The sequence below is a fragment of the Podarcis melisellensis genome (assembly GCF_964234715.1).
Source record: "Podarcis melisellensis genome assembly, chromosome: 7".
NCBI lineage: Eukaryota > Metazoa > Chordata > Lepidosauria > Squamata > Lacertidae > Podarcis > Podarcis melisellensis.
The window spans coordinates 66,875,355-66,890,918 of NC_138539.1; the positions used below are offsets into that span (position 1 = coordinate 66,875,355).

Below are 15,564 nucleotides of genomic sequence, written 5' to 3' on the forward strand. Positions count from 1 at the left end.
CCAATGCCTAGAGAAAGAGGCAGTAGAACTGTGCTGCTGGCTTTGCTTGCTCTGTTCAATGTCTTGCGTGTCCACACTGCCTGGACAGCCATGTGTTTCCATGGATTTACATATAACAAAATCTTAAACAAAAGCAGCTACTACCTCACTCCTTAAACACACTTGGGACCTGGAATCACCTATAATCATAGAATTGTAGAGTTGGAAGGGATTCCAAGGGTCATCTAGTCCAACCCCCTGCAATGCAGGGAACTCAACTAAAGCATCCATGACAAATGGCCATCCAAACTCTGCTTAAAAACCTCCAAGGAATGAGAGTCAACAACCTCTTGAAGGACCTGTTCCACTCTTGAACAGTTATTACTGTCAGAAAGTTATCCCTGATGTTTAGTCAGAATCTCCTTCCTTGTAACCTGAAGCCATTGGTTTGGTCCTACCCTCCAGAGCAGGAGAAAAGCAGCTTGCTCAATCTTCCATGTGACAGCCCTTGAGATATCAGAAGATGGCTATCAGATCTCTCTGTCTCTTCTTTTTCCAGGCTAAACATACCCAGCTCCCTCAACCATTCCTCATAAGGCTTGGTTTCCAGATCCTTAATCATCTTGATTGCCCATCTCTCTACTTGTTCCAGCTTGTCAATACCACATAGGGGTTCTGGCCTTTGTTAGGCTTTCACTATGCTAGGGGTGAGGAACCTGTGGGCCAAATGCAATCCTGCAGGCCTCTCAATCTGACCTTCAGGACTCTCTCCAGGTCACACCCTTCACCAGCCCTGCACCAAGCTCTCCTTGAATTCTTTTACCTGGCTTGGAATATGTCCTTGAACTGTGATAATGCCTCTTGCTTGCCTGAATGGAAAGATATGTGCATGGGTGTAAAAGTAGAAACTTCTGGCTTTTGAGGGACTGGAATGTAGCCAGCTATACAAAAGTAAAGAGCCACATCCATCATTCCATCCATGACTGACACGAGGCCCCCAGAAAGTTGCCCATGAGGCAATGTGGCCCTTGGGCTGAAAAAAGTCTTCAATCCCTGTGCTAGACATAAATCCATGTCAACGCAGAGAAACCCAGAGGTGTGCTAAGGCTATGGAAAACATCAGGGGCACAATCCTGTTGTCCCTTCTCCGTGCATAGAATCTACACATGGAAAATGCCTGAAGAGGATTTGAAGCTCCTAGACAGATAGGATTCTAGGATCGATTGCCCACAATATGGTGCAACCTTCAGTGATCATTTCATCTAAAAGTAAATCTATACACTAAGGCACAGTTTGGATATAACCACAAAGCATTATTAGTTGTGACAAAAAAGAGTATTCTTCCTCCTTCCTTCCTCCTGATTGCATGTGCAATGAAAATGTAAAACTTCCAGGCTCAGTCCAGAACAAACTGCAGTTCCCATGTTCCGATTTAACAGGAAACTGAGATTTCTTCAGAACTGGGAAGTGTTACTTCTCACCTTCACATGTGGAGGGAAGGGAGACAGTGGTGTGATTCCACCTTCTTAAGTTAGTGCCAAAACAATAAATGAAAATTTCACCCCTACTGGCATTCTTCCTATTTAAAAAGGAGCTTATAGTATAATTGAACATTTTTATAGGGTAAAATACCAAAGAACATTTCTCCTTAGCTAAACCAAGAATGCCACCATAAATTCAAAAAGACCCTGTTGCAAACACTGAATAAAACATGTCAGAAAATGTGACAGAGGTACTGTATCTATTCTTCATTAATATGGTCTCAACCCAAACAATAATTTATGTTAATAAAGCTATCAAACGATGAGAATAACTGTACTTTCAGATCAGTATCACACCTGTATTTATGCCAACATGGTGCTAAAGACTGAAAGCAAAATAGCATTCAGTATAATTAGATATGAGGCATTAGATATGCATTTGCAGCTCCTTGAGCCGCTTCCTAACCCCAAAATGTATCAAATAATAGACTGTCATTTGTGTCATACCACACTAATACTAGTGCAAAAATATATTGGTACTGCTACTAAGCATGGTTAACACCTCTAAATACTGGGGGGGAACCAGGAGTTATGTACATAAGTAGCTTCAAGGACCATGTTTCCATACTTGCTTTAGGAACAGGCATTTTAAGACAGAGTTTGGGTCCATTCCACCTATACAATTCTAAAAATTGATTCTTATAATTTGCTAGTGAACACATGTGTTAAGATCTGTTCATGGGAGTAAGTCTAACTTCTGAGAAGCATAACATGGAGGCAGAGAACAGACACACAATTATAGCTTAACTTTTGTGACCCAGATTTCAAGTTGCAATTTTCCAGTTTACAGAAGGAAGCAATGCTCCCACCTGAGTTAGTTGATCATGAGAATGGAATAGTCACATGAACAGTCAACATGACCCCAGCATTTCGTCAGAACTGACTAGTTGTTCCTTCTTACTTCCAAGAATACAGATTAAGAGTAATAGCTGGAAAGAACAAAAATTGTCCAATATATTAATATTTTCCCTATATACCTACACTTGTCTTCCAAGCATCTGATAATGCTTATTGAAATGCCAATGTGGATAGTTCTGTAACTCAGGAAGTTCTGAGATGTACTTGGGAAGTTCTATCACTCCAATGTGTCTTATGATTAACCCAAGTTATTTTCATTTTATCCAGAACACAACATAATCCTATTGACCCTATAGATAAAACTAATACAATGGCACATCCTACAGCTTCTGTATCTATATCCTGGCAATGGTAGAAACATTTCAAGCAAATTTGAGTTTCTGCAGATACTTGTGCATACCCGAATGCTCACTGTACCTTTCCAACAAAATACATTTCCACAGGAATACCCATTTCCCAATTCAATGCCTCAGCGTCAGCCATGCCTCCATCATTAAACAAGACACTAACACTTATGGCAAATTATGTCAATAGCCACTTCTAGTACTTAAGGTACTGTTTCATGGGTGCAATGAAACAACATCATGCCAGTTATTTAAAGGAACTAAACACAAAGCAAGTAATATGAACACAGTGTTTTCTATTTGGCCAACTACTATTGTGATATAAAGAGCAACATCCAATGATGACTGCCCACTTGCACAATGGAAATCCACTTCACAATGAGACTTCTAGTTTAGCTTTCTTCCCTGCTCCAGCACCTTGAATGCTCCCAATGTCTGCTCTAGAACATTCCTCAGCCCTCCAAAGCAAATTCTGGAAGCACATGAAGGCTGTAGGAGGAAGGGGAGGAAGAAGAGGCCCCATTACAAGAGCAGGAGCCTGGATGTAACCCAATGTTAACTGGTTATGATTCCTTGGGTTTTCCTGATAACCCTGGCTTGGTGATTCAGCACCAAACTGCAAGTGACAGGGGAGTCAGTTTTCACTTTTATAAGGTAGAAAGTGATTCAGAAGAACCTGACCCAACCCAACATCTAGCCTTGCAAAAAGAAAGCAAAACCCACACAGATCAGGAATAGTCATGGCTATTCTTGCCACCTCTACAGATGTGTGAATAATCAACATGTACATCCAATTCTATACTGTTAAAAACAGATGCTATAAGAAGATGGCAATGACTACAAGAATCCAGCATCATTAATGTTTAGAAGCAATAGCCTCTGACCTAGCAACCCTGTCAAAGTAATATACCTGCATGAAGGCTGATGACCTGCAACCCAACCTATATTTACTCAGAAGTAATTTCCATTGAGTTAAATGGGACTTATACCCAGGTAAGTATGCATAGGGTTCCAGTCTTAATAGTACTATCATACAACCCATCTTCCCACTAAGGCAAGCTCTTCACCTATAGCAAGATCTATTGGGATGGCTGAGCTGGGAGGGAGTTATACTCTCTTAACTACTTACTCCTTGGACTCAGCCAGGGAGTATCATCTCTCTCATCCCAGGTGAGCTGGGACCTAGCTTGCTGAGCAGAGCTCAGAGGCTCTTAAACTGGGGTAAGCCCTGACAAAGCAGTGTGGCAGAGGCAGGACCACTGAGGATGGGTCCTCAGCTCAGTCGTGTGACCTGGCAACCTGGCATTATGTTAAGGCATCAAAATGGGTGGTGCATCTCAAGCACTACTTTAAAAGTTTGTTTTCTCTCTGCCAGGCTTAGGTGGGCTCTGCTAGCAGTAGCCCCACTGCTGAACTGAGTAGCTTTGCGCCGGCTCATTCATACCAGCTCCTTGTTTACAGGACTGCTCCCTAAGTGTGGCAAACAACACCATGTTGACCAGGGTTTTTTAAAAGTATTTTTAAGCAGGAACACGGGAAAACTGAGTTTCCTTACATTTAAAAATTCTAATAATTTTTTTGAGTCTTTTTTGGGGGGGGCTGGAATGGATAAACACCCAATGCCTGAGCCAAATATCCGCCTATATCTGTAATCTTGAAATACCTACACTGGCTCCCAGTACAGTGGTGCCTCACAAGACGAAATTAATCCGTTCCGTGAGGCTCTTCGTATAGCGGTTTTTTCGTCTTGCGAAGCAAGCCCATTGACAGCTTAGCGGATTAGCGCTACAGCTGTCAAGCGGCTTCCAGCGATCAGCTGTTAAGCGGCTTAGCGGCTTTAAAAAAGGAAGAAAAAAGCGAAAAAAACCCGCGGGGGGGATGCAAGATTTTTTTCGTCTTGCGAAGCAACCCCATAGGGGAATTCGTTTTACGAAGTGCCTCCAAAACGGAAAACCCTTTCGTCTAGCGGGTTTTTCGTCTTGCGAGGCGTTCGTCTTGCGGGGCACCACTGTACGTTTCTGAGCACAATTCAAAGTGTTGGTGCTGACCTTTAAAGCCCTAAACGGCCTTGGTCCAGTATACCTGAAGGAGCATCTCCACCTCCATTGTTCTGCCCAGACACTGAGGTCCAGCGCCGAGGGCCTTCTGGTGGTTCCCTCGCTGTGAAAAGCCAAGTTACAGGGAACCAGGCAGAGGGCCTTCTCAGTAATGGCACCCGCCCTGTGGAACGCCCTCCCACCAGATGTCAAAGAGAAAAATAACTACCAAACTTTTAGAAGACATCTGAAGGAAGCCCTGTTTAGGGAAGCTTTTAATGTATAATAGGTTATTGTATTTTAGTGTTCTGTTGGAAGCCGCCCAGAGTGGCTGGGGAAACCCAGCCAGATGGGCGGGGTATAAATAATAAATTATTATTATTATTAATCTATAAAGTTGTAGCCAATTCTAATCCAGGTCACTGTCTGCTTGAGTCGGGTGTGTGGGTGGCACTGCAAACGGCCCTGCAAAAAACTTCATGGTGAGTTCCCCACCCCCCTTTTCCCTAGGAAAAAAAAGCACTGCATATGTTGAACTATATGATGGTGCTAACTTACTGACCTAACTTAAGATGCACCCAACACGGGCATTACCTTACACGTGCCAAACCCAGCGCTTGCTTTCAAAAACAAACCCTGCCCACCTCGCCTCCCTTCCTGCCACAGCTGACAGGTGCTCATCGGAGGCAAAAAAAGGAGGAGTGCATCGAAACCAAAACAACTCGCCAAGGTCAACCAAGTCGGCGGAACTGAGCTACATTTTATTTTATTATTTTATTTGTTTCCCTCCACAAACAAACTTACGGAGCTGTCCTGCTGCGCCGGGCTCCTTCCCCACTCCGGCCCCCGCCAGTAGCCCCGGGGCCGCCGAGGCCGGCGGGGTGGGCGCCGTCGTCGTCGTCCCCCCTGCGCAGCCTCCTCCCTGGCGCTCGAAGTTGCCCGGGTTGGAGAAGTAATCCCTCAGGCGGGGCAGCTCCCGGCCGCTCTCCAGCAGCTCCGTGTGCAGCTCCAGCGCCGTCAGCACGAACTGGTCGCGCAGCAGCTGAGCCGCCAGGGCGTCCACGGGGACCCGAGGCGGCTCCTCGGCCTGCAGGGAGGAGGGAGGCGGCAAGGGCAGATGCTGCTGCTGCTGCTGCTGTAGGGGCGGCGGCGGCGGCGGCGAAGAGCAGGCCGACGAAGGCAGCGGGAGCGGAGCGGCCGTTCCGCCGCCGGGGTCGCTGCTGCTGCTGCCTCCGCCACCGCCGGGCCGGGCCTCGTCGGGGTCCGACTCCTCGGAGTCGCTGAGGAAAGGGTTCACCCCAGCAGCCCCCGCCGCCGCCATCTTGGGAGCAGGGGAGGCGCCCCAAGCAGCGCTCCCCCCTCCCCCGACAGAGCCCCGTTACCACAGCAGCCGACGGCGCCCACCAACCGCCCGCCTCCTCCTCCTCCCTCCTCAGAGCTCGCAGCTTCTTCCTGGTCTCGACTCTCGCGAGAGCTGCCGCCCGGATGCTTCCGGTCTCCGGCGTCCTCGCGGAGCGGTATAGACTTTCGAAAGCTACAGAGGGGGCGGCTCGTCTTGTTTTCTGGACATACGGGAGGTTTCGTTTGGTCGGCGTGGGCGCTGTTCCCCGTTCCTTCCTCGTGGGGAGAAATCGGTAGCTGCTTGAAAACAACCACGAGCCCACGGAGGAAAAAAAAGCAAGGCTTTAGGGTTGCTCAGAAAAAGAAGAGGAAAAAAGGTAGAAGCAAATACATATTCATATCATATCTGTTTTAACTCGCTTGCCTGTGAAGAAGGCCCGCTGAGCTACCTGACATGAGATTGCATCCTGCGTCTTATTTCAGGCGGTAGATAACCTTTTTTTCTCAAAACAATGCAAAAAAAAAACAAAACAAAAAGCCGAGGATGCAGAGACCATGTTTGTTCCCCTTGTGTTGCATCGGTGTGATGGTGGTGGCCGGGATGCATTGTAGTCCATTATTATTATTATTCCTACACAGTCAGGACTGTGCTGAAGCGGAGCCTGAGAGCGGTAAAAAAACAAAAACTCCAGCGTGTTTGTATTTAAATAAACGCAAGCTTTGGCTTGAGGTTTGAATCTCGGAAGGAATTTAATATTCAGCGGTGGGAAAGGGAATGTGGCGGTTTAATTAGAATCACTTTTGCAGCCATCACCACACGCGCCGGTGTGTTTTATCCCTTCCTGGCCGAAATCCAGTGCAGAAATTGACCAGGTGCATATGAAGCCTTTTGGTTTCCGATCTGACAGTTGCACCAAACTGGGTTGCGGTCAACTTCAAACCCGCCCCATAGTTATGGGAGCAAACAATAGTTTGGTTGCAAACTACTCTTTCTCCCAAAGTGCAAAACGGCTATTTCAAAAAACCCGAGCACGAGGTTTGGGAGAGTCGACGTGCGTTATACTCTTCACGTTTCTCTCTCTGGAGGCACAGGCGGTGAGCAGGAGGGTGCACACCTGTCCCATTGAGCTCCACCTGTGCATCATGGACATGCAAGACGCATGATTGACGGGGGAGGACACTTTTTCCCTCTTCCTCCTCCTCGCTCCCTTTCCCCGGGGATCTCGCGATGCCTTTCCCGAGGCCCTTTGACGCGTGCCTGGTAAGGGTGCAGAAGCGCCTGCTTCCGAACGTGTGAGTAGTGGAGGAGGACGCGTGTGCGCGCGCGAGGCCCCGCGCCCCGCCCCACATGCAGGCGACCACGCTTTGGCTGGGGGTCGGATGTAAATGGGGCTTGTTCTCCTCGCTTCCGCATCTTCTCCCCACCCAGGAAACCCACTGATACCGCAGATCCTCCCTCGACAACTCGTGAAAGGCTGTTTGCCAGATGTTGCCGGTGGGGGATGACGCCTCTTGCTAAACGAAGGATCGGGGCAGGGTCATCTCTCCATCACTGCCTGCTGTTGGGGGCTGGGGGATTGGGATCCTTTTTTCCCTCTGAAAAAAATTGGTTCTCATCTGCAGCCTTTCTGTAATGTGTTTTGTGCGAGTTTGGTGCTTCCCTACTCACCCACCCTCTCCCACCTTCGCCTCTGTCTTCTTGGAGCCCATGAGTGCTTTACAGTGGTACCTCGGGTTATATACGCTTCGGGTTACGTACGCTTCACTAAGCCAGAAATAGTGCTTCAGGTTAAGAACTTTGCTTCAGGATAAGAACAGAAATCGGGCTCCGGTGGCACAGCAGCAGCAGGAGGCCCCATTAGCTAAAGGCGTGCTTCAGGTTAAGTACGGACCGCTGGAACGAATTAAGTACTTAACCCGAGGTACCACTGTATTTCCTTTCTTGGGATCCTTAGTATGTTCTCCTCTCAGTTCTTTGCCCTCCATTTTTCTCCCCTTTTTTGCTTCTTCTGCTTGCTCCCCTGTGCTTGTCTTCCCCACCATTGCTAGTCACCGGTTGGGGGAGGGAAGAGTGTTTAGACAGTAGCAGACCTTGGGGTCTCAAATGTCAGTGGTGCCCTGTGGGGCCCCAAAATTCAGGATCCCCCTACCTCTCACTTTCCATTCTGCATCATGGTTGTGGCGTCCCTGAGGCTCTAGGCCAAGTGCTACTGAACTGATTGCGCTCCCCTAAATCCACCTCTGGTTTAGATCTGCCGCAAAGCTTGGCGCACCAACCCTGCAGCTTTGAATACATCAGGGCTGCCATTTTGTGTCCTGGCAGAATACTACTATAGTGGTACCTCGGGTTAAGTACTTAATTCGTTCCGGAGGTCTGTACTTAACCTGAAACTGTTCTTAACCTGAAGCACCACTTTAGCTAATGGGGCCTCCTGCTGCTGCTGCGCCGCCGGAGCACGATTTCTGTTCTCATCCTGAAGCAAAGTTCTTAACCTGAAGCAATATTTCTGGGTTAGCGGAGTCTGTAACCTGAAGCGTATGTAACCCGAGGTACCACTGTACTCCTCCTCCTACTAAATAAATAAAATATTATTATTATTATTATCTTATTTGCCACCCATCTGACTGGGTTGCCCCAGCCTCTCTGGGGCAAAATATAAAAACTCTAGCAAAATATAAAAACACAATAAGACATTAAGCACTCCTGTTAACAAAAGCTTTGTTCAAAGAATAGGGTTTTTTAGCTGCAATAGCTGCCAGCAGACTTTAAGGATCAAAACCTCAGATTGTTCTGTGAACTGCCCTTTTATCTGTGAACCGCACGGAGACCTCTGGGTATAGGGCGGTATATAAATCCAATAAGTAATAATAATAATTAAAACCTCTGAGTAGTCTTATATATACTTTAAAGCAAAATAAGCAAATAAATAAGGCTTTTAAGGGGAACAGAACTCACAGACCATGGAACACAGAATCACAGAATTGTAGAATTGGAAGGGACCCTGAGGATCTCTGGTCCAACCCCTGCAATGCAGGAATCGAAGACCTCTTGGCCCATGACCTTGGGCTCATTAGCAGCATGCTCTAACCAACTGAGCTAACAGCGGAAGCAGCTTTATACTAACTGAAACCATTGATCCATCTGGCCTAGCATTGTACGCACAGACTGGCAGCAGCTATCCAGGCTTTCAGACGGGAAACATTCCCAGCCAGAGCTGCAGATGCCACTGTTGGATTGAACTTGGGAACTTCTACATGCAAGACAGTTGTTCTACCGCTGAACTATGACCCTTCCCCAACTACACTATAGGGTAGAGTCTAAGGTTTTATGCAATTAATAGAAAGCTTGAAATTGTAATGTTTGCACTACCTAAATGTTAGATGCTAATTTTTTAGAAAGCAATTTCTTAGCAACTGCATCCCCTAGTGGTTTTCAGTGCACACAACAGTGTTTTCTGCACTATTTGTATTCTATGATGTACGGTGGTACCTCAGGTTAAGTACTTAATTCGTTCCGGAGGTCCGTTCTTAACCTGAAACTGTTCTTAACCTGAAGCACCACTTTAGCTAATGGGGCCTCCCGCTGTCGCCGTGCCACCGGAGCACGATTTCTATTCTCATCCTGAAGCAAAGTTCTTAACCCGAGGTACTATTTCTGGGTTAGCGGAGTCTGTAACCTGAAGCGTATGTCACCTGAAGCATATGTAACCCGAGGTACCACTGTAGACTGTTGGTAGAAATACAAGTTCAGGCATATTCGGGTAGGTCAAGGCATCTGGAAGTCATTTAAATTGGAAATAGATTTATTTTTCACTTACCTGCCCAAACACCCCCTTTCCTCCTCCTCCACCACCACATTAGGTGAGCTCCCCCACAAGGAAAAACATGGAGAGCTCCACCCCAAGCTCATTTTTCCCCCTTGTATGATCTGGACTAGGGCTGATGGAAGAAAACAAGCAATGATTGTGGGCTGAGTTTCAATGCAACTCTTCATTGGTCTGGTGAGTATATTATCTTAACTGTACGATTATTGTCCTCAGCAGTTAAATCTCCCATCGTAGAGTTATGGGAAGGCACGTGCACAAGTGGTTACTTGAGATCCTGCGTCTAGCAGCAATTCCACTTGGGTTTCTCCCTCTTAAAAAAAAGACCAGCTTCACCCAAGGTCTTCTTGTTCATCCCAGCGCCACCTGTCTACCTAGCCATGCACCTCACCAAGCTTGGCACCTCACCTACTGTGATCAGCACCCTAGGAAAGCCTCAACCATTAGAATCTCCGAGGCCAGAGTCAAGGATCTTTGTATCCTACAACAGGGCCTTGGCCAAGGACTTAGGCCTAACACTCTGAAGAGGCAAGCAGTGGCAGTCTTCAGTGTTCCAAGGATTCTTGAACTCACACTCTCATGCAGAACAGAGGGGACAGCAAGGTTCAGTACAGTGATACCTCGGGTTAAGTACTTAATTCGTTCTGGAGGTCCGTTCTTAACCTGAAACTGTTCTTAACCTGAAGCACCACTTTAGCTAATGGGGCCTCCCGCTGCTGCTGCGCCGCCGGAGCACAATTTCTGTTCTCATCCTGAAGCAAAGTTCTTAACCCAAGGTACTATTTCTGGGTTAGCGGAGTCTGTAACCTGAAGCGTATATAACCCGAGGTACCACTGTATTCCCATAACTACAAATCTTCACACTTTCCACAAGGATGGGGTGGTGTTTTTGTGCTAACACTTCCTTCGTCCCAAAAGTAAATTCTCCATTTCATAGGGCTCAGTAATGGGACCTTCAGTCTTTTTTTGCCCCAGACCTCTTCATTCCTGGGACAACTGGCACAGCCTAGTCATACTCTGAAAGACTATCCTGTCAGAACAGAGGCTCTTGGCCTCTTTGACTCCATCCTTGTGTCTTCTTCTCCCACTTCTCTAGGAAAGGCAGCCTCTTCCTCTGTCAGCTGGTGGATTAAGGCATGTATTGCCATGGCCTAGGAAGCATAGCACCTGCCCACTCTCCAGCACATCACAGCCCACTTTACCCTGTCCACAAACACATATATTGCAGATGTTTACAAGGCCGCTTGGTCCTCAACCCTCCACACTACCAATTAGATCTTATGTCCCTTAGCTGATGGTTCCATTGGGAGATGAGCTCCACACAACATTCTCTCCTCAGAGGAACACAGTCACCCAGTTTCATCTTGTTTTCGTGTGTTTGGAGGGGGTGCCTTTATGCTTGGCCATGGATGGAACGGAAAGCAAAACTAGAGGAAAAGAATAGGAAATCTGTCAAATTTCATGGCTCTGCTTTTGGCGCGTCCCAGCCATACAACCTGCAACATCCCTGTCCTAACCTAGAAGGCCCGTTCATGGTTAGTGTTCAATATTCCTTTTTAATCTGCAGCTTTATGGACCTTTTCAGCAAAATATTGTTTCTTAGCTGAATTCAGAGTTGTGCTAATGAGAATAACTTCCAGGCCTTGCTATGCCATGTTATCAAGGGTGCCTCAGAGGCGAAGTTGAATATCCCACCCTGCCATCTAAGAAGTGTAGCAGAAAGTTAAAAAGAGTCTTAAGACGCTTTGTGACCTACAAGCCAGGACAGCAGATAATCATATTTATCCCTTCAAGATTTTGCATAGGGATTGCTGGTGCAGAGAGTTAACTTGACAATAAAACGTTCAATTCTCGGGGGGGGGGCGGGGAGCTTTTTGCCTTAGGTTTGCTTCTGCATTGCTGAGCCACATTTACATCTTAAAGCAGATGACATTTGTTATTGTAATGTACAAAACGCTCATTGAAAATCTTGACTGTATGGTAATTTTAAACAGATGAACAAGTTACCAAAACACATTTAAATGTGAAAGCCTATGGAAATTATGTCTTATAAGCTGCATTATACGACAGATTATTTGGATCATGCAAATTTGTTCATGCTCGTTTACCTAATCAAAGGCGGGGGGGGGGGGAAGACCACATGATTATGCCTAGAACATTGCAGGGAGTGGGGGAAGTAGCAGTGGTACAGAATTTTAATGTTGTTGAAATGATCTGTATATGATGATGAAAGAAAGTAAATCTGAAAGTATTATTCTAGCTCAAAACTTGGTTAACATACAGGGGCGTCCTTAGTGCTGAACAATATGGTTGTGTCAACTTAATAGTTTTCCATAAAACTATTCCTGTTTTCAATTTATTTATGGATGAATTGTTTTCATATCTCTCTGACAGTCTAAATTAAATACTACGGAATACATTTTTGATTTTAAAAAATCCTGTCAGCTGAAAGAATAGCTGCTAATCATACCCCTTTGTAATACACGTGCCATGACACATGCTTACTGAAAACGCATTTTCATTAGATTCTCTTAAATTATATACAACAGGCATATAATGCTCACTGGAGCACGCTCCTTTTGAAAGAAATGACTAAAGTATTTTTACTGTCATTCCTTGACGCTTTTAAATATACTTGTACACCAGCATAACACTTTGTATATGTTTCTCCGAATATTGAAAGCATAAATAGGAATAGGAAACAAATGGTTGCATATTTCATAAATATTTATATTTAGTTTTTTCTCTATCTTTTAAAAATAAAAGACAATCTCAGCATCCCAAGTATTGTGAGTTTTAAATGTTCAAAGAGCGGCAGTGTTGGATATGGTGGCTTTGGGGGGAAATAGGTCTGCATTTTGCCTCATTATGTTGACATTTCCATTCATCTTGGAGGACCTGATTCAGCAGAAGACTACAGGTTCTATAGCAGGCACAGATCTTCTCAGAAAATAGATTGGCCTATAATCAGTGGTGTCCAAACTTTTTTCAAAAAGGGCCAGATTTGATGAAGTGAAGGGCCGTGGAGTCCAACCAAAGTTATTGACCTTTTTTAAGGATTGAAGTTCTTGAGTTCTCTTTTAGGATTTTACTTATAAACTGCCACAGGGGCCAGATTAAACTGACCAGCGGGCTGGATTAGGCCCCTGAAACAGACTTTGGACATGCCTGGCCTATATAAATGAAAGAAATAGAAGAAAGAAGTACTCTTGTCAGGGAGTAATAAATTGTCTGGGGAGAAGTGTCTTCTTCATACAACTTTCTTTGCTCTGTTGCTTCTCTCTTTCTCTCTCTCAAGTTAAACCTTTTGCAAGGAATGGTGGTATGTACAATGGGGATTCAAGTCCACTGGCTGCATTCAAACATCCCACTAACGTTCACATGTGTATGAGCCTTCTCCTTTCCTATGCTTGCACATCCTATCTTTCTGCCTTCTTATGCAGCTGGGAGGAATTCAGAAGCTTCTTGCTGTGCTTCTGTTTAACTGTGTCGTGCCATGTTGTCCGAACCCAGCAAACTATGGCTAATGTTAACTAGGGTTAGCTTAAACAAGCCACCTGTAGAAGTCGCAACGTTAAGTTTGGTTAGTTTCAAATGTGCTAACTTAACATTGCGATTTCTGAAGCTGGTCTTGTTTGGATTAACCATACTTATTGCGAACCACAGTTCTGTACAGTGGTACCTCAGGTTAAGTACTTAATTCGTTCCGGAGGTCCGTTCTTAACCTGAATCTGTTCTTAACCTGAAGCACCACTTTAGCTAATGGGGCCTCCTGCTGCCGCCACACCTCCACCGTGTGATTTCTGTTCTCATCCTGAAGCAAAGTTCTTAACCTGAAGCACTATTTCTGGGTTAGCGGAGTCTGTAAGCTGAAGCATATGTAACCCGAGGTACCACTGTATTCGGATGACATAGCAAGCTGTCATTAACCAAAAGAGAAAGTGAAAGCTTCCCAATCCCTGCTTCCAGCCATGCAGGAGGAAGTGGGGCCGGGGGAGTGTATGAGCTCATTCATATCTTGCAGAAAATACAGCCGATGGATCTTGGACTCAGTGGTGTAGCGTGGGTTATCAGCACCCGGGGCAAGGCAAGTAATTTGCGCCCCCTAACCCATGGATTTGCGCCCCCTAACCCGTGGATTTTCCTAACCCCCAGAGGTTGTGCCCGGTTCGGCCGGCCCCCCCTGCACCCCCCACGCTACGCCACTGCTTGGACTGGTGACTTGAGAGCAATTAACTGCGTATATTCAGCTTGGGTGCCTCCACCCAGCTCTGACCCAAGGTTGATGTGGCTGATTTGCTTGCAGATGGGGTTAAGTTCCACACCAGCCTTACTGAATACATTTCTCGCATGACAATGTAGTGGCTTTGACTCTCTCTAGAACATAAAGAGAGGTAAAAAAAGGTAAAGGACCCCTGGACGGTTAAGTCCAATCAAATGCGAATATGAGGTTGAAGTGCTCATCTCGCTTTCAGGCCAAGGGAGCTGGCATTTGTCTACAGACAGCTTTCCAGGTCATGTGGCCAGCATGACTAAACCGCTTCTGGTGCAGCAGAACACCATGACAGAAACCAGAGCTTATGGAAACACCGTTTACCTTCCTGCCACAGCAGTACCTATTTATCTACTTGCACTGGCGTGCTTTCGAGCTGCTAGGTCAGCAGGCTATGGCATTTCCTCTGCTAGTGCATCACAGAGGAATTGCATTGTTCTCTCGACTTTGCATCACCCCAAAACTATACCATTGAGAAACAAGCCAAAGATAGTCTAAAGATAACAGATCTGAGTTATGAAGCTTTGACAGGCTTGATGTCACCACCTGTCACAGTGGGGCACATGCCAGACTTCAGAGTCTTCTGTAACTAATGTCAATCAATTAATTTTTTGAAAAACAAATCTATCTATGAAACTGAAGAATGCACAAAACATATAATCAGATGCAGACTTCGAATGCAGCAAACTATCGCTTGCCTCATCTGGAATTGTTTTGCTCTTTCAGTGCTGGACAACCCATCACCATGAATATGCAGATCTTTGTAGCGACTGGTCTCCTGGTACATTGTGTGTTCCTGATCTCCATTTTTGACATTTACTTCACCTCTCCTCTGGTCCACGGCATGACTCCCCATCAGACTCCCCTGCCACCACCTGCACAGCGCTTAGTACTTTTTGTTGCCGATGGTCTGCGTGCAGATTCGCTTTATGAAGTGGATGACGATGGTATTTCTAATGCTCCTTACCTTAGGTATATTCCTCTTGTTATGATACTCCCCTAATCCTTCTAACTCTAATCCTTCGAGATTATTATTGTTTAAAAAAATCTCGTTAGCTATGGGACAGGGATTTTGCACTGCTGCGCCCGAATTTTGCAACTAGAAAAGGTTATTTTTGCCATTTAAAAATGTGACTTGACCAATAAGACACTTCATATACTTGGTTATCCAGTAGTCATTCTTATTTTAAATATTTTAAATAGTGCCAGTTACTTCCTTGTAAGATTTCTCCCCACCCCTATTTTATCTTAATCCCAACTTTTAAAGGGATCAGTGAAGGATGTGATAACCTCCCCAACGCCGGGCACATTGTGATTTGTATTGTGAAACTGTAAAATCCGTGTAACATTTAATTAGAGTCTTTCTCT

At 45.7% G+C, this 15,564-nt stretch overlaps 2 protein-coding genes across 9 annotated transcripts in view; one reads left to right on the forward strand and one right to left on the reverse strand.

Moving 5' to 3' along the window:
- The window catches only part of RELCH (RAB11 binding and LisH domain, coiled-coil and HEAT repeat containing), a 62,239-nt gene extending 56,055 nt beyond the window's left edge, over positions 1–6,184 (reverse strand). For 2 of the 4 annotated variants that reach the window (XM_081918158.1, XM_081918156.1), the window contains exon 1: positions 5,563–6,181. In XM_081918158.1, coding sequence (XP_081774284.1) covers positions 5,563–6,079 — 517 coding nt within the window. In that variant the 5' untranslated portion in view covers positions 6,080–6,181. Of the gene's footprint in view, positions 1–5,562 lie in introns of all 4 variants that reach the window. The other 2 variants (XR_014170165.1, XM_081918157.1) reach the window with 2 other exon arrangements.
- Positions 6,185–6,281: 97 nt separating this feature from the next.
- PIGN (phosphatidylinositol glycan anchor biosynthesis class N) overlaps positions 6,282–15,564 on the forward strand; it is an 80,768-nt gene continuing 71,485 nt past the window's right edge. The window contains exons 1-4 of one of the 5 annotated variants that reach the window (XM_081918174.1): positions 6,282–6,476; positions 7,186–7,399; positions 10,049–10,100; positions 14,923–15,168. In XM_081918174.1, the coding sequence (XP_081774300.1) occupies positions 14,942–15,168 (227 nt within the window). In that variant the 5' untranslated portion in view covers positions 6,282–6,476; positions 7,186–7,399; positions 10,049–10,100; positions 14,923–14,941. Of the gene's footprint in view, positions 6,477–7,185; positions 7,400–10,036; positions 10,101–14,922; positions 15,169–15,564 lie in introns of all 5 variants that reach the window. The other 4 variants (XM_081918173.1, XM_081918171.1, XM_081918172.1 and 1 more) reach the window with 4 other exon arrangements.